Consider the following 27,452-nt stretch of genomic DNA (forward strand, 5'->3'; position numbering starts at 1 on the left):
ATGGACGACGCGGCCGGCCTGGTCAGCTCGGCTCCGGCCGGCGCTGGGCGGTCCTGCACGAGGTCACCTTGCCCCGGCTGTGACCTGATGAGCGCTCCCAATACATGTCGTGCGGCATATGCGCGCCGCGTACATCTGGCGTAGGATTGTTGATAGGTGCCGGCAGTGTGCTCTCCGTCCAGATATGCCTTGGGTTTTTGATCATCACCTAACCGAGCGAGCACAGAGATCTCGACATGGTTCCCCTCCTGGTATCTGTACGGTGAGCCCCGACCGGCAGTGCTATGACACGCGCACAACCTCCTGATGTTCCCTCCATACTCATGGGAAGTGTGCTGACGCAAGGCAACAGGAATCGTTCCCGTAATCGAGGACCCAGCGCCGCCCATGAGTCGCCGCTGGCACCCTCTGGGCCGAGCGCGGTCGATATGAGGAGTGGAGTCATGCGATGCTGCTTCCGAGAGCTTCCGAGGCGCTGTCTACAGTTCTATGATGTCACTGGTGTTACCCACCGACCGGTACTTGGCCGCCACTGCTCACCGGTTTGCATCAGCCGTGTGCTGGCGCTCGATGTGGCCGCGGTAACCGAATGTTGTTCAATGATTGAAATACCGCTGGAGTTATGAGTGGTTCTGGCTAGAAGAGTTGGTGTTTTTACCTAACATGGTGCGGTCTGGCCCAGAGTGGTGCTGCGCTGCAGCCGGGACCGGTATCCCAAAATCCCAGCAGTTTTTTCGGGTTGCTTGAGTCGCAATTGAGATTCCTCTGTGGACAGGGGCTTTGGGTGAAAACCCATGCAGCGGTTCAGAACTTGAACCGAGCAACGGAATCTGAGGGCAGCTGTACGTAAACAACGGATGTTTCTCCCGCAGCCCCGGAAGCCCAGCCTTCTAAACTAGATCATTAGAAGCTCTGTTTTGTTCCAAAGACAGCTTTCAAATGGTTAGTGCATGCTACTTCGAACGCTACGAGGAAATTGAGTGTGAATTCCCCATCCCCCCAAAAAAGGACGAAAAAGATATGTGCGAGAATTTCTGTAGCATGTTGGAGCTGAATCTCATAAATGCATCTGGTTTTTAACAGTGAATTGGGCCACCATGCACGTTAGGTGGAAAATATTCCCCCTAAATCCAAGGCTGCAGCAATGATTCTGAAATCATCCATCTCTGAGTGAGCCACCATGACTGTTACATCCTTAAATGGCTTTGATGGATAAATTTTGCCTCCTCTGGACGAGATAGGTCATGTCAAAGTTACTTGAAAACGGTTTCGTCAGGTGTCGAATTCGGGGTTAGTCATCATTTTGGTGTCGCCTCACAATGGACGCATCGTTCCTGACAGTTAATTTCAAACACATGCATGAGTCCATGAGAGGCAAATCTAGGTCACCTTGAATTGATCGTTGGTCCTCATATGCCAATATTTGGCTTCGAACCATTGATACTGTCGTCTTGAGTGTGAAAATTGAAACTGAAAAAACAACGTGAAAGTAATGCTGATAGGTTGTCCAGCTTTAGTTACAGGCACAAATAATCGGTCCGAACCCTTAGCGTCATCGTTGGCTACTCAACACGCGAGCTTGTATACAGATTGTGAATAACGGCACGACCTGAATTTTTTGCCTCACGCCAGTTTAAAAACAAGCACATTTTAAAAGAGCGAATCAGGGGACCTGCTTTAATAATGCACAGTCATGTGTGACTAGCTGTCATGGGTCATTACAAGGACATCAGTTCACGTCATTTTACCCCTCATAATCGCAAGTATCCTTTGAGTCTCACTTGAGTGTTTAGGCGGGCCTCGTTTGTCTTATAAAACTGAGCTGATATCTCTCCTATTGCACGATACAGCAATGCTTTGGGAAAGCGGTGTTTATAAATGACACCCTGGTTTAATCTTAATCGCCAGACATATGTCATACGACATAACTGGTCATGGAGCTGCCTGACATTTTCCAGTATAGGACTTCAGTGCTCAAGGTCATTACTCAATAAATAACAGCCATCACAACGGTGCATAGATAACTTTGGACTCTCGAAATAGGCTGTTACTTGCAACAATCAATGATCTCAAATATGTCAAGAAATTTTGTTTTAACTTGACCTATCATGGCATCGTTACTTTTACACGCACTAACGCCGGGGCCAGTTTCCCCCTCCCTGAAGGTCCTCCAAATAGCCTCCGAAGAGGGCGGCTAACTTTGTTAAGCTGTTAGTGTGGACGATTAGATGTGCCTTGTTAGGTCACTAACCTATGGCAGGTAAAAAAGCCAGAACACGGCTTTCAGCGAAGCCGAATCTAAAGGAATTGTTTAATCTGACTCGACAGCAAAGTGTTGGACTAAGGCGTACATTTTTGAGACGGTTTCCTAGCTATCCGACAACTGAATTTAGGATTGCAACTATTTTCATTGACCTTGGGTCAGGTATAAAAGCCAGAGCAAGGTCAAAATCAAACCGTTTTTTCACTGTAGAACTTGCTTAATGAAGTAGTTCCCACGCTCATTTCGAATGAGTTTCGTGATCACAGGGATGTTAAGATATACCTTATTTGGAGTTAAGTAAGGTCATCGGAAGACATTGACATGACATTACCCCGATCATCCTTTTGCTTTTAGGATCATACCGTTCCCGCCCTTCCTGCCAGGGTGAAAGGCAGGCAACACCATATTGCCTCAGCAGCTGAGTGCGTCGTAAAACCCCAATGGCATACACTCGAACTATCACCCATGACACATATCTATCTTCGAAAATGAAAGGAATCTCGTGGGTTTTTGGTCACCGTGTCCTTTTGGAGGCCAAATAAGGTAACCGACGTGAAATACCAGTGAACTTTTGATTAGAATAGGTATTTGGGTTAAGTGTGGTTGCATGGAGAGGCCTGAGCGTACTTCGGACACCGATCTAGAGTCTCACATTGTTTAACCTTATTTGACCCAAAGGTCATGACCTATGGTCCTTAGAATCTGCAACAAGTAAGTCCAATTACAGGCCTACTTACTCTACGAAGTTGATATATCTAGCTCTCATAGTTTTTTTAGATCCACGCGGTCAAGTTGACCCTACCCGAGCACGTTCCATTTAACCGGGCACCCGAGCGCGTGTTAAGGTCATCAAACAATGCATGTCTGGACTGTATGGTCCAGAGGTATCAGTTGCTCCATGAATGTGCAAATCTGGTTAGTTAATTTCACGGCTACTCTGCCATTTAAGGCGTGTGCAATGTGCGCGATGTTAATGGGGAGGGGATCATTTGGCCACTCTTGACATCTAAGCAGCCACTCGGCTGATTATCAAAAACCAAACGGCGTTCGATTCATTCCAATATGATCCGTATGTTTAAAACAAGGTGGGACCAAAATGTGCTTCATAGGTATCAACAGAGTGCCAAAAAGTTATGTGACAATGGCACGTTATCAACCGATTTCGATGCAACTAACGCAGATCGATAGCTAATGCATCACAACTTTATTATCACGACGGTATTTTGAGATTCTAATGTATGGCCATATTCTGGGGACGAACAAGGGAGATAACAAAAAGTCTTCAAGCGACTTGTGATCGAGTTCTTGGGGACAAATGGGATGGTGCATAGCTTTGACCTCATAAAGAAGGTATAATCCGAAGCCAAAGAGCCGAATAAGGTATGAAAGGTATCACTCATATGGTATATAAGTTGTAAGTAACAAGTCAAACGCTACAAGACGGTGATCGGGAAAAAAGCGGAGGCCAACTCAGCAGAAAACACCGACTGTAGGCCGCAATGCTAATATCCGCTTTAAATGAATTGCTGTGCTTATGTAGCGTGTGTAAACGCGCCCGGTGCGCGTGTCCAGTTTTCAGAAAGAGAGGGAGTACAAACACATGATATGAGCCTAGTCTATGCAAGCGGCCACCGTTCCCTGACTGGCAGTTGTCGGCGGTCGCGCTCTCTTGCACTGAAATAACTCATCCCCACACATTTTTCGTTCCTGAACTCGCTTCAGACATGCAGTCGCATTTTTAAATGATACTGCACCGAGGCGTAAGATGGAATGTGACATGGCGTTTTGTTGCTAGCGTTTCAAATGACGACCCCTCCATGCTACTTTTACCCCTGGGGGCACATCGGTCCGAATATTGTTGCCTTTCTTCCTCCTGCTCCACACGTGCGTACATTTTACCCCTTTATCCATTTATAGCACCGTAGTGCTGGCCTAGGTTGAGCACTATGCCCCTTTGCTCTCCGTTTGGTCCACCTGAGCACGCCATTGCCACTGTACATATATACGTTGATCTTGTTAATATTGATACAAAATGTAAGGCTTTGCATTTAAATACCGATAGGTATCCTTACACAGTTCTGCCGTTTTCCAGTCCTGGAATCGTGTCTGTCACGCTTTTTTGGCACGATGCAACGAACATCGCATGGCACAGCTGTTTTATGTACCAGAAACAGCAGCAATTCCTGCAAAAGGAAGGCAGCACGCCTAATTTCGTGCCAGTCGCCATCCTAGCACCTCACCAAAGTTCACTGGAGCTCTCTCCAAACCCGAGCCATAGACCCGCCTCTGTGCGTGGCACGCATCCTGCATTATGACACAATGCGTACAAAAGATGTTTAGGAAAATTCAGAGAATTTCAGCGATCTGTTACAAACCATTTCGCGAAAACAGCGAAAAACCCGAATGGGGCAATCGGTCCGTTAAGCTATAGGTTTGAGGAAAGGACAAACACCAAGGGCAGGTAATACCACCGCCGGGCCAACTTACAAGTGGGTAGCTGAGGTCGTTGTCAGGTTAAGACTTCTGGCAACTGTAAATAACTAAAGTGGCTGGACCTCGCACCGAATGCTGCGTCGGACCTCCCATGTATGTGACCAAGACTCATTTGGACAGCTAGAACTGCAATGTCAGCGGAGAATGATTCACGAGCGTGGCATTTGTTGCATGTTGTTGCACTAGTGCTTCAATGGAAAGTATGACCACACGGGATGGCTCATTAGTTCAAGTAAATCTACGTCTGCCGTGACTTATTAGAGTAACAACACAGTTTGCTAATGAGCAATTTTTGCAGGCAGCTTGTGTGAGTATTGTGGTGTAATTGAATATCTGATATGACTTTCAAAGTTACCGAATCGAATTGCAAGAGAAATGTGGCAAAACAAAGCATCTCAATCCTGAACGACCCCACTAGTAGGCTTTAACAGACACTTACACCTTCTCAAGAGCTTCTGGTCTTGTGGAGTGGCTTAACTCTCCCACGCACCTCTTGCCCTCTTTACGTCTGAAACGTTGCATCCGTCCGTGGGGACTCGAACCACGTTCAGCTTTGATCTCGTTTGGAACTCCTCGATCTTGTTGCAGGCTCATTGGCCGCCAAGGGGCTCTCTGTAATCTAGGATCTACTGGAAAAGTCTTTAAATTATCGGAAGCCCCGATAAGTTAGGGGCTCCTGCATGCCACGAATCCGAAGCCGACAGTCGCCTTGGCAACTCGTCAGTACTTCTACACCGCTTCATCTTTCGGCCTCGCTCTGCTCTCTTATGCTCGCTCGCTGTCTCGACGTTCACTTTGAAATCCTGCACGCGCGGTTGGTTGGGCCTAACATTTATGACCCTGGTGACCTGGCCGCATGAAGGTCACGGTCGCCTGGCCGCATGAACGCCACGCATGTTTTGAGTGCATGGCACGCCGGACCGGTCGGATGGTGTTATAATCCGGACTGGCAGTGAGCGTTGAAGGTCCGCGGCGGATGAGCTGGTTCCGATCTCGTCCGCTAGGTGTCTCGGCAACCGGCGGCCAGCAGGCACCGGGACCTCCGAGGAGAGATGCAGTTGCTCTCCCCAAGCTGTCGGAGCAGGATGCTGGTCGCTGTGCCTGCCGACTGACCCAGCCACGCCAACCAGTGACGTCATCAGTGCAAGTGATGTTGGTTCGCCACTAAGACGCGTATTCGAGGATCTGGCCTCCTGGGACATAGGAGACGGCCAGCTGCACTTTTACAACTTTGGATCTAATGAATAAAGATACTTCCAGCCATGGGTTTTAATAAAGGTAAGTGCAGCCAGGTGATATAATGCTTGTCACTATGCTGATTTTTATTGCGATGATATTGCTCAGGATGATGATGGTCGTTCTTGTTTCCACGCTGCCCTAATCAGAACAAGGCAATTACTTATTTGGATGCGTGCGCGTGGGTGGGGGTGGGGGTGGGGGGCACCATTTCAAGCCTATATTACAACTGGCATGCGTCAGAATGACGTAATCTTAAGAAAATGCCTCAACCGCTATCAGCTTTGATAATATATCAGGCTTAATGCTCATTTTATACGAGTTTCGCCGACTGCTGGTACGTTATACTCCAGTTCGCATGGAACTACTACCTTGCTTCGGAAAAAGTTCGGATACCGCAGCAAGAGGGCAGCAGAGGGCGTATTTCGTCAGAAGTGTGTATAATTCTGTCTCCTAGTAATTTGCTCGTTCAGTGCGCACTCTTAGCAGCACGCCCGCCATGCATGCCTATTATAATTTATCCGAGCGTGATATCAAAAAGTCGCCAACGAGACGCCATTCACTTGAGAGAGATCAGAGACAGAGCATCGGCGCCAATATGGACCATGATGCAACTTACGTCGAACCATCAACTCGTGGACAGTCCCGGTGCAGCGCTGTTCCCACGGACCTGGATTTGCACAGGTGTGGGGGGGGGGAGGGACTCAGACCCTTTGGGATCTTAGAATGGAACGGACGTGACGTCACGCAGCTTTTTTAAAATCTATGCTAGTGGTTTATTCAGGAATTGGGACACATGAAAATAACTACGAGAGGGAGCGCCAGGAATCCAAACACTCTGACGCAGCAGTTACTGTAAGCGTAGATACCATTCGGCTTATCGTAATTACCAATGCAACGCACAAGTTCTGAAGAAGGTTTGACCGGGGGGGGGGGGGGGGGGGAGATCGCTGTGTTCTGTGACCAGTCTTTTAGATCAACACGTGGGCAGACAAATTTGGAAAGTTTTGTTCGTAACGTCTCAAATTTCTCAGACATCATTCAGAAACATTGACGTTTGATAGTTTGTTACTGTTACGTAAACGCGATTAATTTTAGTCAATATTATGGTTTTGTTACTGTTAGGTAAACGCGATAAATTTTCGTTTGTTTTGAACGATTTAAGTTTTCCTTGAAACTACGATTTATATTTCCCGTACATGCCCGCTACATTCTCTCGTGTAAGTTCTTGAAACAATGGTTTCACCTGGCCTTGGAAACGCACGTTATTTCAGCAAGTCTGTACACTTTCCAGAGGGAAAATTTTCAGGAGCCATTCCCTTCCTGTGCTTTGAACTGCTCAATATATTGAAAAGGACTTTGTCAAGCATTTCATCCATTAACACAACGCACCGAAGGACGGCCAAGAAAGGGCTATATGTCGGACTTGAAACGGCTCACGGAACTAAATATCTGCTATGGTCGATGTTCCCGGTCGATGTTCCCGAAAATCGCGAAGGGAGAACCAGGCGGGTTTGGCGCGCTGATTTTGTCTGAAAGCCCTGTTGCAATGCTTGGAAAGATCTAAAATAAAGAAATTTCTGGCTCGCACACTTTTTATGATCTTCGAACGCCTTTGACGAGAGCCTTGCCCACGGCAGCAGTTTTAGCAAATGCGCCATCTCTCGCATTACTGCTGGCTTATGGCACGGTGGGAGTTGGTCAGCGCTGAGACGCCAACATGATTTACAGGCGAATGACTCGCCCAACGCCTCTCACGGCCTTTTTGTGTGGTGCAGGTAATGCTACAAAAATGGTACATCGGCTTTGTTACCGACAGGCTGTCGGGATAAATCCACCTGGATGCGCCCGTCTTGTAAACAAGTAGCCCTATATTGGTCTGCTGATCACATTGCCCCTCCCGTAAAGCCGTGAGATCGTCAGATTTCTGACGCTTTTGGGCTATTTGATTTATCTCGGCTGTAAATATTTTTTATTTCACCGATGTGCTTTTGGGTCTCAGATGTGTTTAATCGCTCTGATAATCCTTGAAGTGAAGATAATCGGGAGGACGGAGATTCCCTTGGTGTTTTCTGAGCCCATGGTATTGGTGTTTGGGGACAGCACAATGCTAATATGCCATGATAACCTTCGCTTTTGTGATGTCGATGATGCAGGATGTTTTCTAAGGATCTTTTTTGGATTTCCGATTTTCTTGGGCCCAGCTTTTCTCAGGGCCACGATAGCATGGGACTCTACATTATTTAGACCAGTGTCTTCTTACATGTATGGGTTCATTCTTCCCTGGGGATGGATGGAAGTATGATTTCCCTGAACCAACCAATTCCCAGTTGAGAAAGTCATGCGCATTTATGTATACCTCTTATTGTGAACAGTACAAGCAATGGACAGGCCCCGCGAAGCATTTTATACGGCAATGGTATTCAGGCAGCACAAATCAAATCAACAAACCGACTTCTCGGCATCTCTTCTGCCTGGGCTCTCCATGTGAATGGACACGCTGCTCTCGTTTTGGCTACTATGACAGATATTTTTGACTCATTGCACGTGGTGCGTGACAGTGCATATTACCAGATTACCTTTCAGACAGCGCCAACCATTGGGGTTTACTTGGACGGCTATTGTCCGGCGTCGGACATGATTTGGCTACATTGCAATGCTCTCCCACATACTTTCGCATTCTCCCGTCCGGGGTATCCCCTCCCCCCATTGGGAACATCGAATGTAGACGCTCTGATGTGTTGATTCCCATGGAATCTTCTGAACTGTTATGTTCTTGGGGCCCTATATCTTCCGGGGCGCTTGATGTTTTGGGGTCTCGATGTCCTAAGAACCCTCTCTTATCGGAGAACCTTGATATGTGTGATCCCCTTAAGGTCTAGGGGTTGCATGTGAAGTTTTCGGACGGGTTTGGTTTGCGAGCTCTGTCTGTCCTTTTTATGCACCCCCGTAAAAATGGCTGCCAGCAAACACGTCAGATTAGCTGCAAATATGTTTTAATTTAAACTCCCATATGCTTCATCTAATTTCCGGCCTACCGCCGGAAAGTGAAGGCGAATTTTGGGCGTAAAATCTTGAAATAGTTAGGTGGCATGAAGCAGGGAATCGATTGCTTTTTTTCGTTCCAGAACTCATATCTTGAAGAAAGCTGAAGTAGAGATTTCGAAAACATTGGCATTTTAGGGGGAAGTTGAAAACGATTCCCACGCACTACACAAGGAGCACAAGTGGGCGCGTCCAATGGGTCCTGAAAGCACCGCGGTTACGTTTTGCTCGTAATTTGCCACCCACACAATACACGTGTTCGTTTCAGCTCCACCCATTCTCCTCCCTTCTTGTGGCCAGCCATTCACGCCGTTTGTTCTGTCGGCAGCGCCGGCGCCCGGGCGCCCCCTGTGCGTGCGGCCGGCCGGCGACAGGCCGGCCCGGGTCAGCGCGGCCCGCCGCCGGCTTTGTTACTTTCGTCTTTTCATGCGCCATTGTGGCAGGGCCGCGCGCCGCACAATGCGCCGTCCCAGCCTGGGAGCGCCGCGGCGCGCGCAGCGGCGCCGCCAATTTTGTACCTTTTCCCAGCGTCATTCAGTGCGCGGCCTTAGAATGGGGGCCAATGCCGGCGGCGGCAGGTCGTGTCGTGGCCCTGCGCCGCCGCCGCCGCCACCGCCGTCCGTTTGGAGGCGGGTGCGGCGGCCGCGGCGCAGCCTTCAGCGCGCCGCTGCCGCCGGCGGGGTCGGCCGGCCGCCCCCGCGGACCCAAAGCCCTGGCGCCCACTGTCCGCTGAAGTGAGCAGGCGGGCCCTGCGCCCGCCCGCAGGCAGCACCCGCCTCTCGTGTCCCATCTAATAGTCCAAAGGATGCCGGCCCCCAACTGTGCGCCCCCCTGCCGTGAAAAGACTTCATCCGGATTCCAGAGCCGTAATGAAGCGGAGCCGGGCGTCGCCGGCGGCCAGGGCGGGCAGGGCGGAAGCGTCGCGGGCGGCGGTCCGTGGCGCGCGGCTCGAGCCGGGTGTTGGCCGCAGGTCACGCGACCCTCGGCCGCCCGCGCCCGGCCCCGTCGCACCGCCGGCCGGGGTTATGTGAAAGTGAAATGCCGCCGTATCAGATCAAACCTATCCCAGGGCTGGCAGCGCGCTGGCCTGATCCAGCCGGCGGTATTCCCGGCCGCACATCGGGGAAGAAGACAGCGATGGCCAGCGACCTCCGCCGTAGCCCCGGCAGCCAACCCGTGCCGCGATTATTTGCTCCCGCGCGTTGGATGTGGCACCATCGTCGAGCACGGGTTGTACCGACTGACTCCGCCCGAAACACTGGCGAAGGTCATAAGGCCACGAGAGTAGGAAGGTTCAAACTTGCCCCGAACCGAAACTTCGCCGGCCAAGGGAGTGGCTACCTACCCCCTTCTCCTCGCAGCAGGGTTTCTGGCAAGGCGAGAAAAAAAAACGGTGAACGTGGTCTCTTCGCAAAAGCGATTTTTGATTCCGCGTGCTGCTGAACAAATGTAATGTCTGTTATCGTCCCGATCTGTGTCGCAAATATCCTCAAAAATTGCAATGACACAAATGTCACGAGTGTTGCAATTCATGCAGCCTCAAAATGTCTGATGTGCAATCAGATACTGACATCATTCAGTTGCGGGCTTACAGGCTTTTTACAGGCTTCCTTTGGGCAGGCTTACAATGCGCCAACCGCATGCTGTGTCATGACATTATATGCGTGAAAATAGTAACTTGGGTCAGGAAATCGGAGTAAGAGGATAGTGGCCACGCAATCGGGCCTCTAGGAATAGGCGGATGCACGTATCATACTGGAGTCAGGCACTTCATGTGCTCTGTTGACCATTAAGCACTTGCTACCTGTCTCGTGAATTCATTTCAGCATTAAGCTTTGCGCCGATCTCACCCCAAAACCTCTCTTTTGCTGCAGAAGACCATAATTATGAGGTTCGTGCTTTCCATCCGAGACATATAGTTTGACCTGATCCGGAAGTTACATTGGTTGACCTAAGGTGACCGTTAGATTTATGATAATGCAGCTCCTATCAATCTGTTCATTGTTATAGCTGTCACGTCTCCATCCAAGTTGACTCTGTTTTCATAGTGCCAGTTATGCTTGAGTTCTATGCGGGGACACATTCGACACCCTCCTAAGATCTCGGAATTTACTGGACCGATTTATCGTTCGAAAGACCAAATGATTGACAGAGCTATGTCAGCCCTTATCTATTGGCATAAACAAGACGAAAACTGTCGTAGATGGTGCTCTCAGGAAGGAAGAAGCGGGAGAATGGTGATATGTAAAAAAATGTGTTGCATGCTTCATGGAATTTGATGTTACATTGCACACAAGCACGGATTCCAGAAACCGAAGAGAGTGTTATTCGGTGCTTATTATGTACAGTCCGGGGGTGAGGGCAAATGTCGTCTACCGCTAGCCTTATTCACTGTTCAGAGACAACTAAGCATATTAAACGCCGTCGAAAATGCCCATTTATTAGGAATAGTTGGCTTTGAAGCGCTGTTGGCGCTACTCAGCTGTGCCCATATAGAAGACTACAAGCAAGATTATCACGTCTTGCCGTTTGTTCACGATCCGAGGAAAATTGCTGATATGGCTCTTAAGCATAGGCCACTGTGGCACCAAGGCACGGTGAATTTACTACCATAAAATATAACCTGTGGTCCTGTTGACTAATTTTTCTTATGTCCTCTTATTCTTCGTGTCCATGATATGCGACTTTTAAAGGAAAAGACATGTTCACAACTGTTGAATTATATTCTTCTGGTAAGAAGATGTCCAGTTTTGTGTAAACGAACGTCTGTTTCTTTAGCTGTCGGCTCGGCTTACCTGCGAACTAATCCCGTCCACTCACCATGAAAGCGTTTGTAAACTAAACCGAAACATCCGGCCTTAAATCACTTTTACTTTGCAAACCTAAAACAAGTTCGCTGTTTCATTAATCTCGCCACATCTAAGGCTATACGGGAGCTTTAGCTGCGCGGAGCCCATTTACAGCGGTAGGCCGGCCATGTCCTTCGGGACTGTGGTTACAAGACATTGTACAAGACAGAGCTTCTCTCCACACATCGGCGGTTCATTTCATTAGCTGAATGGTGTGATCCTAGCAACATGACTTTGTAAACTGAGCAATGTGGTTAAGGTTTAGGTTAAACGTAACATGGGTGCCAAAATATCGTAACTGAGGCAATTGCGGTGAGCTCATCGCGTTACGTTAAAAGGCTTATCTTGCCGCGGCGATTTCTGAAATGGATGATTTTCATCACGTTTGAGCTGATTTATTGCGTTCCTGAACGTTTACCGACTAATGGCGTATTATTTACATATCCACAGCTGTTTTTGCCCGGTGATTAAGTTATTATGAACGCTGCGTGTCAAGGCCTGTTTGCTTCACTAGCTAATGGATGCTCTGAAAGGCAGGTTGCCCTATAACATCCATTATTTATCATTCGAGATACCCTCAAGCACGCATCTTATCCCGCATCGTTAGTGACCTAGAGTACTGTGCTGGTAGAACTGCTCTGGTCGGATCGGCAGCCAGCGGTCGCCTGCTATCTCTCCACAACTGTATATGACACTCAAATACCGTGCAGTTGCAGCCGAACTTTTGGCATCACGTCAAATTCAAACTGGGATATTTCGACACCAGCCTTCATCTGATTCCAGTGTGGCAGGCAATATGTTGGCGTCGGCCATGACCTGGCGCCCTTCGTGCGACGTGCCAAAAGCACCACCAGTTGCAAAACATGCAGCTTGTTGCTGTTACCAGAATGCCTGGAAGTGCAACAAAGCATGTTGCGGATACTGCACGACTGAGGGAGGAGATTGGAATGTTTTCAGCGGTTCATACGGTAACAGGCAAGTTGTTTGTTGGCTACCAGTCACGCGCGGAGAGGTATGCTTGACCATAATCACACGTCTACGCAGTCGCTCACAGCAGCTGCTAGGCCAGGCCTCAAATAAGATTTGGTTTATTCGGGCAGCTTCCCTGCGAGGGCTGCGCGAAAACGCGCGAAACGTCGGTGGCACAGCGGTCTAGCGTGCCGAGCGTCACGTTACGGTTACGTCACGGAGTCTCAAATGCCCCGCTGATGGCTCGGTAGATGCCGTTCGAACTGACCCACTCACTCCGCCGACCAGTATATGCGCACAAAGTGGACCCAGGACGGGTCCCGGCCGCCCGGCTATACCACGCCCAGCCAAAATCGGAGTGTTTCGATTGAGTGCCAGCTGAGGCACACCGAGAGAATTTGGGTCGAATGTCGACTGGAATGTGTTGCGGGCTGGGTTTGGGGTTTTAACTATGGCACCGTTTCGATTGGGTCTGTTGTTACGAAATTCTTCCCATCTTGTGCATCAGGGCAAGTGAAATGGCGCACACGTGGCGTTGGTAAGTTGGAACTCTTTGGAAGGCCCTTAACTGTTGCAAGGAAACTGAAGCTCTTGTGAGTTCAGTCAAAGGTGAGGGTCAAATATGTAGCCAGCCCCGATCCGAAGCTCTCGCACCCTTCGAGTGGGCGTGGTGCGCGGGCGCATCTTGAGCTGCTCCGTGTGCCTGCTGACGCGTGGGGCTGTACCCTGACTCACGGGCCCGTGCTGGTGCGCCGGTGGGTGGCATCCGGGTGACCTCAGGCATGCCTGGCTGGGTCGCCGCTCAAGATCACGCGCCACCGCAGCCCGCCCCCGCAGCCCAGCCGCCCGCACTTCCCCGCGGCGCGCCGCCAGCACGTGACAACCGCGAGTGCTGTTCGTTCCGCCGGGCCGGCCGCGTTTCGGCCCGCTTGGCTGGCCTGCACGCGGAACTAGACGACGTGCGTCTCTTGCCCAACGCCGCTGTGGCTCCGGCAGCCAGGCGACCTTGCCCGTGCGACTATTGCGCGAGCGGCCTCCGAGCACCGCTCGTAGGCGGCGAGAGGACGAATTCTCCGCGGCCGTGCGCGCGGAATGCGCTCCAATGATCGCGGCCTATTTGATTTCGACTCGGGAATGTGCTTGAAAGGAGGATGCTTTTCGGTTGGGTGATGTCTGGTCTCAACTCTCAGCCTGGGACAATGCGCGGCGATTTCGTCATTCAAAGATGTTGTCAGATATGATACTGAAAGTAATGAACAATTACACGTCGCACTTGTTCGTTTAGTCGGTCGAGTTAACGCTGGCTTATTGTCCGCAACTGTCTTCCGAAGGAGCCGTCGGCGGCGTGAAACTACCAGCCAGGTACCATGGTAAATGGCGCCGTCCAGTCACTCCACGGACAGTGCGTGGGCGCTGCCGTCGTGTTTCCCTTGTCGTGCCGCGGTCTTGGCGTTGGTAGCCTCTCACTGTGACGAGGCGCGGGATGACCAACCGCCACGTCCGGTCTGCGAGCCGGGCGTCGGCGCCCCGACCCCGCTTCGCGGTCTCCGTTCCCACCAGGTCACACCCCAGCTGCGTGAAAGCCGCCCGTGTGTGACAGCCGACTAGCCGAGCAGAAAATCACCGCCGTTAAACCAGTTTCACGAGCACCTTTTAGTGTGCGGGCGCCGGTGAGACGGGGTAAAGCAGACGGCAGAGGGAACGTGAGCAAAATTCCACTAAGCGTGCGTGGCTGGCGGCGGAGGGCGTGGTGGCCGGGCTCGCCGACCCCGTGCCGTGGTCTGGGTGCGACGCTCGTGCGGCTCGTGGCTTCAGCGAGCGAGAGAAGGTTCGCCACCGCAAACGAGGCCTCGTGGTCGTCCTTCGAAGGCCGCCCGGAGCCGATTAATCGGGGGATCCAGTTAAATCCCAGAAAGAGCAGGCTTACTCTGCCGGTGACTTTTGCAATTCCCTCGTCACCGATCATTATCGCCACTTCGTCAGAATTTTTCTCACCGTCGATCACCATGACCCCTGAAACGTCCGTTATCTGGGACTCTCCTCTCTCTGGCCGGACACGTCACACGTCCGACCAGCCAGGGGTCATGGCGTCAGCGGAGTTCGGGGGACTCTCAACTCATATTCAGCACCGCGAGCTGCACCCTGCGACGGGCGAAGACTGAGGCTGCCTCTGGGGCTCTCCTGCGATCGTGTCCTTAGCCGGTGACCGGACACCCTGCGACGCACGAGGACTGAGGCTGCCTCTGGGGCTCTCCTGCGACCGTGCCCTTAACCGGTAACCGGACACCCTGCGACGCACGAGGACTGAGGCCCCCTCTGGGGTTCTCCTGCGACTGTGTCCTTAGCCGGTGACCGGACACCCTGCGACGCACCAGGTCTGAGGCTGCCTCTGGGGCTCTCCCGCAACTGTGTCCTTAGCCGGTGACCGGACAGCGTTCTGAGGCTGGGATCAGACTTAAAGCGGTTCGGACAACACGGCCTCTCGGCGACTGCGGTTAGCAAACATTTTTGCAGCTGGTAAGAAGGGGGGGGGGGCTGAATGCCATTTGAGCGCTGGTGTATCACTACTACTTATCGGCTTTACAGGCATGCTGCCGGGAAGGCCGGCATGTTTATTGCATAGCTGATCATCCAATCGCCGGAAAGCCCAGTGACCATACCAATCGCAAGCAGCCGCTTCCGCCCTAGGGCGCACATATATCGAAAGGAATTCCCGACGCTGTGCAGGTGTTTCCCATCGGGTCCGATTTTCCCATTTGAGATTTTCCCATTTGGAGCGGCCCATTCGAATCTTCTTGTCATGACTTAAATAACGTAATACCCACCTATGCGGCGACGGAAAAGCTTCACGTCATCACTACCGGGCGAGAATAGTGAGCAAAGTCCCGCATCCGAGCCCCCGACAACCCATGCTCCATGCCTGAAGCCTCGGTGGCGTCGAGCGCAGGGCGAAAGAGAAGAGCTACACTCTCTGCACCCTTGAGCAACACGACAGGCCAACAAGATAACGTGACGGACGTCTGCTGTTTAGGCCTATTTACGAAGGCGATGCTTCGGGAGCCCCCGAAATTGATAGGGTCCGTCCCTGTTTGCCTCTCTCCACAAAAACTGATATCAGGCTCCTGGCACGGGTTTGGAGGTCGTTATGCAATGGTCGTCTGTGGAGCTGTAGCCGAGCCAGCTTCTTGCCTTCAGAAGAAGGAGATGCTATCGCGAACCTCCCCTAAAGTGGTCGCGTGAGAGGCTCAAGGCCCAAGATGCCCCCAGCACCTTTTTACGCCTGTATACCTCGAACGGGTTCCGAAACTTGGCGAGGCTCATCACGTACAGAACGGTGTAACGTGCATCTGCAGACTCAGGGTACTCTCACGCCAGAGCATGGCACGCGTGCTGCTGGGTTCCCAGGTGGCGCGTGCATGTCACTCGGCATCAACAGGCCTGCAGCTGCACCGCGTCCGAGCCTGGCCATCAATCTGATGGGAGGGCTGGTGGGAGAGGGTGCCCCTGGATGGCAAAGAGCACTTATGTTTATCAACAAAGATACCAGGCGGGTTGATGAAAGTGCGAGATAGGTGTCAACCGGAATCAACCGTGCGAATTTATGCGGACCTAACAGCAGTAGCATCCAAACTACGACAAAATCGACTTCAAGACACATCTCGGGTGCAGGTCATATCACTAATTAATGATGACGGGAAGGACGTATATGATCATGGCCACAGAATAGATAGGGGAATGCTAAGCGAGCGCAGGCCATATAAATAATTAATGACGACCAGCAGGACGTATATGATCATGACTGTGGAATGGACAAAGAGGTACCGACCAGAGCATTTTATCGGACAGCGTGTCGTTCTCGAGGTCAGCATTGCGACAGAATGATATCACGATCTCATAAACTTAAACAAAGGCCATTAAACTGAGTGATCCTTAGCAATGAACCCATAACTGAGGCGCTAGCCAATACATTAACAGGTCCATATGACATGATACCTTTCACGTCAACCTGAAAGTGAACATAGTTGCATAACATAAGTAATGGAAAGGTCGCGAAGAAGATTCAGCTCGATGTTCGTGGTAGCATCTTTGCTTTAACATGCTAATAGAAATGATGAGGCTCCACCATACAGCTACAAAAAATCGAAGCGGAAACAAGGCTGGAAGTTAAGCTTCTTCTCTGGCTTCATGCCATTTGGCGGTTCATTTAGTTTTCAAAGTTGTCAAATCTAAAGTAAGGGATTTCGGTGCAATTGTTAATTTCATTGGAAATCCAAGAGATCCTCGTGGATGGCTTCACTTCAACGTATTTCGTGATAAGCATCTTTTCAGGTTCACCTGTAAGCCATATGAATAAAGCATACAAAACTGATAACTATTTGGAGGTTTGAAAAAGCAATCTTGAAAAGGAAGAAGGTCATGAGCCACCAGTTTTCAGTTTATTTCTATCATGATGAGCGGCCGGAAAATGCGCGCGCGCGAGCGAGACTGAGAGAGAGAGAGAGAGAAGAGAGAGAGAGAGAAGAGAGAGAAAGAGAAGAAGCAGAGAGAGAGAGAAGAGAGAAGAGAGAAAAGAGAGAGAGAGAAGAGAGAGAGCGAGGGAGCAGAGAGAGAAAGAGAACGGAGAGAGAGAGAGAGAGAGAGAGATAGAGAGAGAGAGAGAGAGAGAGAGAGAGAGAGAAAGAGAGAGAGAGAGAGAGAGAGAGCGAGAGAGAGAGAGAGAGAGAGAGAGGAGAAAAAGAAAGATAGAGAGAGAGAGAGAGAGGAGAGAGAGAGAGAGAGAGAGAGAGAGAGAGAGAGGAGAGAGAGAGAGAGGCGGAGAGAAGGGAAAGAGACAGGGAGGAGAGAGAGAGAGCGAGAGAGAGAGAGAGAGAGATCTCCTCTCTGGCCTCTCTCTCAGAGAGAGAGGAGAGAGATGCTCTTCCTCTTTTTCTCTTCTCTCCGAGAAGAGAGAGAGAGAGAGAGTCGAGTGTGACTTTTAGGACGCATTTGAACCGATTGTTAGTGATTTGTCAAGTAATGATTCGCATGCCCTGTGAACGGATACAAACAAAATTCAGTTTTTCAACGTAATTTTGAACCATTTTTTTGTATAAGTTTTTGCACGTTAGATTCTTTGGCCCTAAAAGTCCGAACTTTAGCAGTGAGGGTTTTATCGGGGTGATACTATGCGACCCAGCATTTTCCTCACCGTCTTAACTCGGCGGATTTTCCGTTAATCAAATTATGTGGCATAGTTCTACGACTTCTGTGAGCAAGCCCCTCGCTTCGAGAGTGCGGACCGTCTACTGTAAGAGACTCGCTAGTATTTCCTAGCCACGCGACAAACCTTACGTCTCGGACGCTCGCGGCAACGTTTTGTATTCACAGCGATCGCGCGTGAGCACCGAGCTGTCTCGTCGACCCTTTCGCTAAACAGAACCCTGGGCCGCTTAGAGCATCCCAGTGTACCTCAAAGAAGTCCCTAATGGTATTGAATGAAATATGTTTGGATGCTTAAACTGTGCTGTTTCAGCTGGTGATCCCAACGATGGTAGAGCGCGATACCAGTTTTAGCCGTAGTGCTTACAGCTGGCGGGACGGGGCTAAGAGGGTCCCAAGGCAATGCTCTTAAGGAATCCGTCCCTGCTTACCTACTGCTTGCCCGCTGCTACTACCCTACTGCTTGTCGCTGCTTATGCCACATACACATCTGTTACCTATGCTGCGCACGGCCACTGACCGCACAGTTCAGTGTAATCCGCCCGTTGTCGTCATCTGACCAGACCGGGGCCAGCGGTCATCAGCGCCAGAGTTCACGGCAGCCAGGAGGCAGTGCTGTCAGGTCCGGCAGGCCCCGGGGCCGTTACTTGAATGCATTATCTTCACCACGACTGATGATTCTGCCCGCGATTAACGCCCGAGATTGCGGACGTGCTGAACAGACACGTCCTGCTGCTCGTCGAAGGGCAACTTTGCTTAAACCGGAATTGGGCAGCTAAATCCATAAATCCTGGCGCTGGCCGCTTTCACAGACATCGGCCTGCTCCAAGACATCGGAAGACGAAATCTTCATGTCACGTCGTATGAGCTTAGCACAACGGCGCGGAGGTGTACATTTTCAGAGGTAATCAACCCCAAAGATAAGAAACAGTTTATTTTTCCAAATGGATCATAAGTGTGTTCAATTCATGTCTTAGACACCTATAACTGATATATAAAAGCCAGATTTGATTTTGGAACTTTTCACTTTGCAATGATCTGTTGAGGCTATCTGCGTGTGACCGATGCCATCCTGCAAGACTTTTAAGAGATAGTGGGAACGCTTTGGATCCACTGACTTTTGGAATCAGAGGTCATTTAAGAAGTGCATGGCGTACATGAGGCCTGATGGCTATCATCGGATCGTGAAATTCCGGGTTTACGGCAGAAATGGTGACGAAAGATTTAAGGAAGTATCCTATCTTTTTGTACTTTTCACTTATTGTTACACCAAACGCATACAATTCATTCAGCAATGCCAGTTTTCTCGAAACCCTTCTGAATAGCTCAGAACTTCTATTTGAAATAGCCGATCCTGCTGAAAAATATCATTTGATTCTATGCTCACTACTATGAAAGTAAAACATTTCATTTGCGTTCATTTTTCCAACGTGTGCTCCGCAATTTTGCAGCACACTACTGTGTTGAAATATTTGCGTAATAAGTGTTAAAAAAGCCTGATACACTACTTTAAAAATATAGGCGAGCATGAAGCTGTTAGTCCTTGAATTCAACGAAGCGTCATGCTGTGGCTTTGATCCCCCTGGCGTTTACCGCAGTGGCTCTTTTCAAGGCGCCCTTTGGCTTTGGGAATGGGAGTACCACATGATCCATGTGACGCATCGGCTCAAACTTCAACCAATGTGCTCCGCAGTAACAGGCCCGTGCCCGCTCGGCCAATCATAAACGTTCATTTATTCGTCCCACTAAAGTTGCGTGCGTTGGTTGTCATGTCGACGGTGGTGGCGCCTTCAGGGAATAAGTATGGTGCTCTTACAAAGCTTTGCCGGCGCAATTTTGACTTGAAAATTATTAAATTTTCATATTCTAATCATGTCTTGACGGTGTTGCATTGGCACTACCAAGTGATATTATTAGACGTAACTAGTCCTGACGTAATTATAATATATTTTTGGGATGTGTCTCAAAGGTGGAACATTCCCTTTAACGTGCCGGAATACTTTGCGCGGGTTGTCCTTAGCCCTGGTGTCACCTGGCCCTTAGCGCCGCTGATGCCACCAGTAGCAGCTCATCCTAGTCAAAAGAGGTAGCGAGCGCTCAAAGCGACTCGAACCTACCCCGCCACGGCTGGGCGGATCGGAAGACATACGCTGTAACCAATTGAGTGGTTTGAAAAACTGCTACGATATCCGGTGCCATACTGCGCGCACAGTTTGTTCGATCTCATCGGATTTGATACATCTCAGGCAATCAGACAATAAACCGGTTATGTAAAAGTTTTCCGATATTTGGGGAGCATCCATTATCATACTGACGCTGATGCACAGCAGTGACGGATCAGCCTGAGTAGCCCCGGAGGTTTTACCGAACCTGCGATTTGTATGCTTGCCAGGCTTTGAGTGCTGGGAGTGAGAGTTCGAGACACCTCTAAATTTCGAAACACCACTAAAACCCCAGACCGCGTTATCTTGTGATGCACCGAGATCGCCCTGACCTGCGGTCAATGGGGACGGGAGCATAGATTTTATCTTCTCTGTGAGAAGTGACGCTTTACGCCGCGGTTCGAACTGCAGATCTTGAATAATAATCTGCGACACCGCGGTGGCTTACGCTGTCCTGACGCCAGACTCCAGCTTGGTCTTCCATCGGCACGGGGGCTGCCTTGCGCCGTGCAAGCCGTGGTCCGCCCCGGCCTTGACACGGCGCTCAGGGGTGGCCCGGCGGTCCCGGCGGCGGCCCGGCCCCGTTACGGTGGCGCCGGCCCGGTCACGCGGAGCATGGCTGGTGCACGGCGGGGCGCGGTCTCGGTACGGCCCGGCCGGCCGACAGCTGGCCGGCCCCCCGCACGGGGATCCAGTGCATGGTCAGCAGATAGCGCCTTCGTCACCCGCCTCTCACCAAGCGAGGCGATCCGCAAGCGATCGACATTGCGGTACAGCGTGCAGCGTGCGCAGGGTCTGCACGGAGCGGCCGGAGCCGTCTGAAGGCGAACGGCTCGCTGCTCGGCTCCCCTTCCCTCTTCCCTCACCGCCCGGCTGATACGCCCGTCAAATTAGCAGGGAACGTTGTTGCTGGACCCCACCGCGGGCTCGGCTTCAGCCATTAAATGGCAGGGCAACAGCAGGCTTGACGAGGTCTGAACCTGAAGGTGGACTGGATCTGTAGAAATGAAAGTATGCTGCCGGGTATGTCTGGCATGTCCTGTAATTGTGTATCGCAGTTGTATGAATGTTATTGCCTTCCATTAAAACAGCTCCAAGCTGTACAGCGGCTACTCAGCCAAACCTATCGAAGCGGAAGTATATTCAGTTCCCACGCTCTCATGAAAGAGAGGTACGCTGAAGCACTCCTGCCCTGGCTGCCTTGGCAACAGATGGCTGTGGAAGCGAGTCCGCGCCCCTCCTTACACACGTGTTTTTCGTTCTTTGGGCGGCCCGGCATTGTGTTCGCCAACGGTGGCCGGTCTGTGTGAGGTGGAATGGCCGGCCGCCTTGAGCTGTCGCCCTGGCGTGGCCGTCAATGGAGATTCTGTGAGCCCCTCTGATGAACTGACTGGTCCCATTCCCGCTCTCAGGACACTAAACCGGCCAGACCTCCTATAGAGCATCTCGGGTCGATAGCTCAGTTGACCCTGATCTAAAGCTGACACCGCTGCTGCACCTGGCCTCCCTCTCAGTGTTTGTGAGGAACGTAAGATGTAATCGTTATCTTGCTATGTCGTCAATGTGATTAACTTTCTGAACACCTGAGGAGCACGCCATGCCTCAGGGTCGTGGCGTCGGCGCGCGCTCCGCCGCTGGCGCGGCCGGCGTCGGTCGGCGAGCAGCGCGCGCTGGTGCGGCGGCTATGACCCACGTCGACACGGCTCGGCGCGCGGCGGCTGCTGGCTGCCGGCCAGTCGCGTGACCGACATGAAGCCATGGTGCACCCGCTCCGTCCGCTGGACGCTTTTAGTTCCTCGACCACGACGCTCACACCGGGGTCAGCTTTTAATCTCCAGGCTGTGCAATGAAGCGTGCGTTGCGAAAATTCCTGTCAGTGTTTTGCAATGCAAGACTGCGTAATGCATCGAAAGGGATGTACTTAGCGCAGTGGCTATGAAAGTTGCTTCCTATTTGCTTTTTTATGAATCAAGTCGTTTAGAGGGGACCATTGTGCTCTTGCAGACGCGAAAGAATTGTTTTGCTGGCACGAAAAACGGGTGTCAAAGTATTTCTTGACATAGCGCGGCATAGTACAAGACCTATTTGGAAATCAGCATGTTTTTTTAGTTCTGCATGCGCAAATCATCTGGTTTTGAACCAAGTGGGGTGCATGACACAAAGTGCTCGAAGGTTCTTGAAAACCTCTTCCGACTGTGCACACATGTCCAGCCCACCGTCTCCTGCGCTCACATGTCCAATCCACTATCACCTGCGCCCACATGTCCAATCCACCGCCTCCTACGTCCACATGTCCAATCCACCGCCTCCTACGTCCCTCCTGCGCCCACATGTCCCGCCCGCCGTCCCCTGCGCTCACATGTCCAATCCACTATCACCTGCGCTCACATGTCCAATCCACTATCACCTGCGCTCACATGTCCCAATCCACCGCCTCCTGCGCCCACATGTCCCGCCCGCCGTCCCCTGCGCTCACATGTCCAATCCACTATCACCTGCGCTCACATGTCCAATCCACCGCCTCCTGCGCCCACATGTCCCGCCCGCCGTCCCCTGCGCTCACATGTCCAATCCACTATCACCTGCGCTCACATGTCCAATCCACCGCCTCCTGCGCTCGCATGTCCCTCCCACCGTCTCCTGCGCTCACATGCCACGCCCACCGTCTCCTGCGTTCACATGTCCAGCCCACGTTCTCCTAACTCTCCCATTGTCGTTAAATTCCTCATGTCCGTCTTACAATGTTCCACGTTGCTAAAAAATTTAGGATTCCCATTCCTATGTCACAACACGACAACCCTCCTCCACAAATCACAGCCGTTTGTTTCGTGACGCTATTGGCTGTCTGGACATGGCCGCGCTCCGCCACGGTCGCGCCTCAGGGCCGACGCTGGCAGACCCGCCGTGGTCCTGGGCGGTGTGCGCAGGGTGTGATTACGGCTAATGCCTGTTTACCGCGTATCTTACTCGAGACAAGGGCATGCGCTGGGCCGTGGTCGCCCGGCCCGGCGTCATCTGAGATTGTGGAAATACAGAACCGAGGTGTCTGGCTGATGTCGATCACTTCCCTTCACGGGTGACGCGATAAGGTATCGACCGGGACATCATTTTCGCCGCTCTTCCACTTGTCGTCAAATCACTGCCGTTAACGAGCGAACAAACCAGCGGCCAACCGAGTGCAGCCGGGGTCGGTGCTGCCGCCGGGGCTGTTGACGGTGCCCGCGGCCGGCGCCGGCTGGTCTGGTCGGGGATGAGGTCGGCGGCGAGCGGCAGGCGGCGGGCGGCGGGCGGCGGGCGGCGGTGGCTGCGCCAGGTCACGGCCGGAGCCGCAGGCCGCCTGACCCGCGCCGCCGCCTGACCCGCGCCGCCGCCTGACCCGCGCCGCCGCCGCCCGCCGCCGCCGCCATTGTCCGCGGCGCTGGCCAGGGCCTGGCGTGACCGGCCGCGGCCGCCGCCGACCCCGACACTTCATGGTCGCCGACCGGCTGGCAGCGGCGCGCCCAGCGTCGGGGACCGGGCGGAACCGCTCCGGCCGACTGCTGCAGCGGCGCGCCCAGCGTCGGGGACTGGGCGGACCCGCTCCGGCCCGACCCCAGCTGCGGCTCGAGAGAACCGCCTCTTACTCAGTCGACGCGCCAGTGCCAGCCTGGGAGGAGAGGCGCTGCTCGTGGGGTGGCCCAGCGTCGGGAGACCCCGCGTCCCTTCAGAGGGCAGGGCGACTTGGCCCCGTCCGCGTGCGCCCCTGTCGCCAGACACCGGAGACAGGCAGCGCCGTGGCTGTGGTGGCCGCGCGGCCGGAGCGTGACCGGGTGCGGTGGCCGGAGGGTGGTGGCCACTCGCCGGGGAGGCGTGGGCGTGTCCGGGTGCCCGGCGTTCGAGCCGTTCCCACCCACCGATTTCCCGCGCTTTCCGTCGCGAACGGTTGGCTCGGCGGCGCGAATGTGCCGCGCAAATCACTCGCACGCAAGGGCGGCGCAGCATGGGAGCTTGCCTCTCCGCCGGCAGGATGGGGGAAAGCGAAAGTGCGGCTTTGGTCCCTCAGGATTTTGGGAGGTCCTTTTCCGAAACGAAGGCATTATAGCTCCCCGTAGATTGTCAAAATTCAGGTTAATGAATCCCCAAAACTGAGCTAGATGGAACTCAATCGGACTCAGGAGACCCTTTCGACAACAAGAGGTCCGTTTTCTGGACCATGAAGCCACATCTATGAAAAAGGTAGCAATGCTCTCGATTCATACGCCCAATGTTATGTCAAGGATGTTCCTTTACGTGACTTCCCCCCCTCCCCCTTATATTCAGGAGGCCTCTTTCTCGAACAGATGGTCCGAGGTTTTAGGATTGCGAGACCGCTTTAGATAGAGGCCCTGCTTTACACAGGGAGGCCCATATCTTGAACAGGTGGCCCTGCTTGGGGATAGCGAGACCCTTTGCTGGACAGTTAGAAATTTAACATGATGCATGTCACAATTTGATGAGAGTGCATGCTCTCGGTACTCCTCTCCTTGAATTTGACACTGTCCCGGACCCCTCCCCCCCCCCCCCCCTGTGAGGAGGCTCCAGGCACCACTTTGTCTGGGAGACCTCCTGGAAAATCCTGCCTCCTCCCCCCCCCAACTCAAAATCTGACACATACCGGGAGGTCTCGGCTCTATCATTGTGTACTAAGCCTCATCACTAAGAGCAGTTCACACCGAGGTGTCAGCTGTCACTTCCGCCGGAGACTGGTTTTTGTGGGTGTCAGCAATGCCCTACGGGCGCCGGCTTGTCTGCATGATGGCGGCGATTAAGTTCCTTGATGACAGTAATGCTGTAATGGCGAAAAGACCTCCACGCAGGTCTAGCCTTCAAGCCGCCGTGCAAAAGACAAGCAAGCGGACGCGCGCCGCACCAGCGCCGCCGCCCATTTCCGCGCGCTGCCCACATGAACGACGAGCGTGCGTCCCATCGCCGCAGTGCATGCCGTATGTTGGCACCGGTGTGACCCGACTGATCACGAGGGGCCGACGGTGGCCAGTGACCGGGTCTGGGACCACCGACCGTTTGTCGTGTTTCACAACTGGCAACCTGAGCCCGGCATCACTGTCCGTTGCTAATGTGCTGAGATCGACGTTGGTTGCATTGGAGATTAGGGACGGTGGAGGCTCACCGGGCTTTGGTACCCCCTCCCCCCTTCCGTCAACCAGATCCAGTAACAGTTTTTCAACAACGGCCCTGTTGAATTTTATTCTGCAATCTGAAGGTCAGAAAAATTGTTGTGGCTGCACACGACACTGTTATTTTGGTCCGGCGTCACCTTGGGCAGTGGGACGTCATGCCCAACAACGTAATTTCGTGACGAGGTCAGCAGATAGCCAAGTGCATATCTAGTACGTGCTCAACTGAGACAACTGCTTTCGGCGTCAGGGCAAGTCAGTATTATGCCCCTAATGCCAGAGTACTTGAAGTGATGCTTTAGGTACTGTACTAATTAACGTTTGTGATGTATGTGGCCTGTAAGCAGTTCATGGCTACTGTGAATGAGACTGGGACTCGGTTCTTAAAAGTCCCACACGCAGGTCCTGGCAGCCATCGTCACAGAGTGCGACTGTGCTCCTGTCAGAAGGCGATGCTGCGCTCCGTGGCCATCGGGCAGCATCACCGGAGATTGGCGGTGTCATATGATCTCCGATGGTATCACTGGTAGTCAGGAGTGCTCCGTGATCATCTATTAGTGTCATCGGAGGTCGGTAGCGCTCCGTGACAACCTGCTGGTATCACCACTGGAGGTCGGTAGTGCTTCGTGACAACCTGCTGGTATCACCACCGTAGGTCGGTAGCGCTTCGCCACCACTGATGGGTCGCTATCACTAGGATGAGCTGACAGCGCTGAGCCGCCTCATTGGCATTCTGAAGGCGGGCCGTGTCTGGTCATTCATTGCTGGCCACCGGCCACCGATGGCAGCAGACGTCCGGCCGCGGCTGCCCGCTGGCCAGTGCCGCCTCTCACGCTGCAGGCGCCTCAGTGGTCTGTAGCGCGGGCCCGGCCGCGGCTGCCGCTGGCCAGTGCCGCCTCTCGCGCTGCAGGCGCCTCAGTGGTCTGTAGCGCGGGCCCTGCCGCGGCTGCCCGCTGGCCAGTGCCGCCTCTCGCGCTGCAGGCGCCTCAGTGGTCTGTAGCGCAGGCCCTGCCGCGGCTGCCGCTGGCCAGTGCCGCCTCTCGCTCTGCAGGCGTCTCAGTGGTCTGTAGCGCAGGCCCTGCCGCGGCTGCCGCTGGCCAGTGCCGCCTCTCGCGCTGCAGGCGCCTCATTGGTCTGTAGCGCGGGCCTGCCCGCGGCTGCCGCTGGCCAGTGCCGCCTCTCGCTCTGCAGGCGTCTCAGTGGTCTGTAGCGCAGGCCCTGCCGCGGCTGCCGCTGGCCAGTGCCGCCTCTCGCGCTGCAGGCGCCTCATTGGTCTATAGCGTGGGCCCTGCCGCGGCTGCCCGCTGGCCAGTGCCGCCTCTCGCTCTGCAGGCGTCTCAGTGGTCTGTAGCGCAGGCCCTGCCGCGGCTGCCGCTGGCCAGTGCCGCCTCTCGCGCTGCAGGCGCCTCAGTGGTCTGTAGCGCGGGCCCGGCCGCGGCTGCCCGCTGGCCAGTGCCGCCTCTCGCGCTGCAGGCGCCTCAGTGGTCTGTAGCGCGGGCCCGGCCGCGGCTGCCGCTGGCCAGTGCCGCCTCTCGCGCTGCAGGCGTCTCAGTGGTCTGTAGCGCAGGCCCTGCCGCGGCTGCCGCTGGCCAGTGCCGCCTCTCGCGCTGCAGGCGCCTCAGTGGTCTGTAGCGCAGGTCCGGACTGGTGCTGTTCGGCCCCAGGGGCGCGAGCCAGCAGCGCTTCAGCCTCCGGACGACAAGAGCTAGTGAGCCTCTAGGTAGAGCACTAAATCGTTGCGAAACCTTGCCACGAAAGTTTGTTGTAGCTACACACCGATATGTTGAGTGCACCAGGGGGCCAATTGCATCATGTCGATGTAATACCAAAGTTAAACTGTCTTATAACCACTTTGTCACTTGGAATCTCTCGAGTTTCAGCAATTCACACTCCACCGAAACCTACAATTGCAAGCATGTGGCAGAACAATTAATCAAATTTGGAACGTAATGTTTATTTCTTATAGTGGGTATCAGTGATGCAAGAAGCCACTTATCCAGGTACAACACGGACTGAACTACAAGCAGCTATTTGATATACGTTGTCAAATCATTCAAGAAAAGAGCAAAATTGCTTAAAAGCT

The 27,452-nt window shown here is 52.9% G+C and overlaps 1 protein-coding gene across 3 annotated transcripts in view; it reads left to right on the forward strand.

Moving 5' to 3' along the window:
- Positions 1 to 5,822: 5,822 nt before the first annotated feature.
- Positions 5,823 to 27,452, forward strand: part of LOC119107643 (uncharacterized) — a 57,330-nt gene continuing 35,700 nt past the window's right edge. For all 3 annotated transcript variants that reach the window (XM_037231155.1, XM_037231156.1, XM_037231154.1), the window contains exon 1: positions 5,823 to 6,034. In XM_037231155.1, the coding sequence (XP_037087050.1) occupies positions 6,019 to 6,034 (16 nt within the window). In that variant the 5' untranslated portion in view covers positions 5,823 to 6,018. The remainder of the gene's footprint in view (positions 6,035 to 27,452) is intronic.

The sequence above is a fragment of the Pollicipes pollicipes genome, unplaced genomic scaffold, assembly GCF_011947565.3.
Source record: "Pollicipes pollicipes isolate AB1234 unplaced genomic scaffold, Ppol_2.1 Scaffold_6686;HRSCAF=7923_pilon_pilon_pilon, whole genome shotgun sequence".
NCBI classification, from domain to species: domain Eukaryota; kingdom Metazoa; phylum Arthropoda; class Thecostraca; order Pollicipedomorpha; family Pollicipedidae; genus Pollicipes; species Pollicipes pollicipes.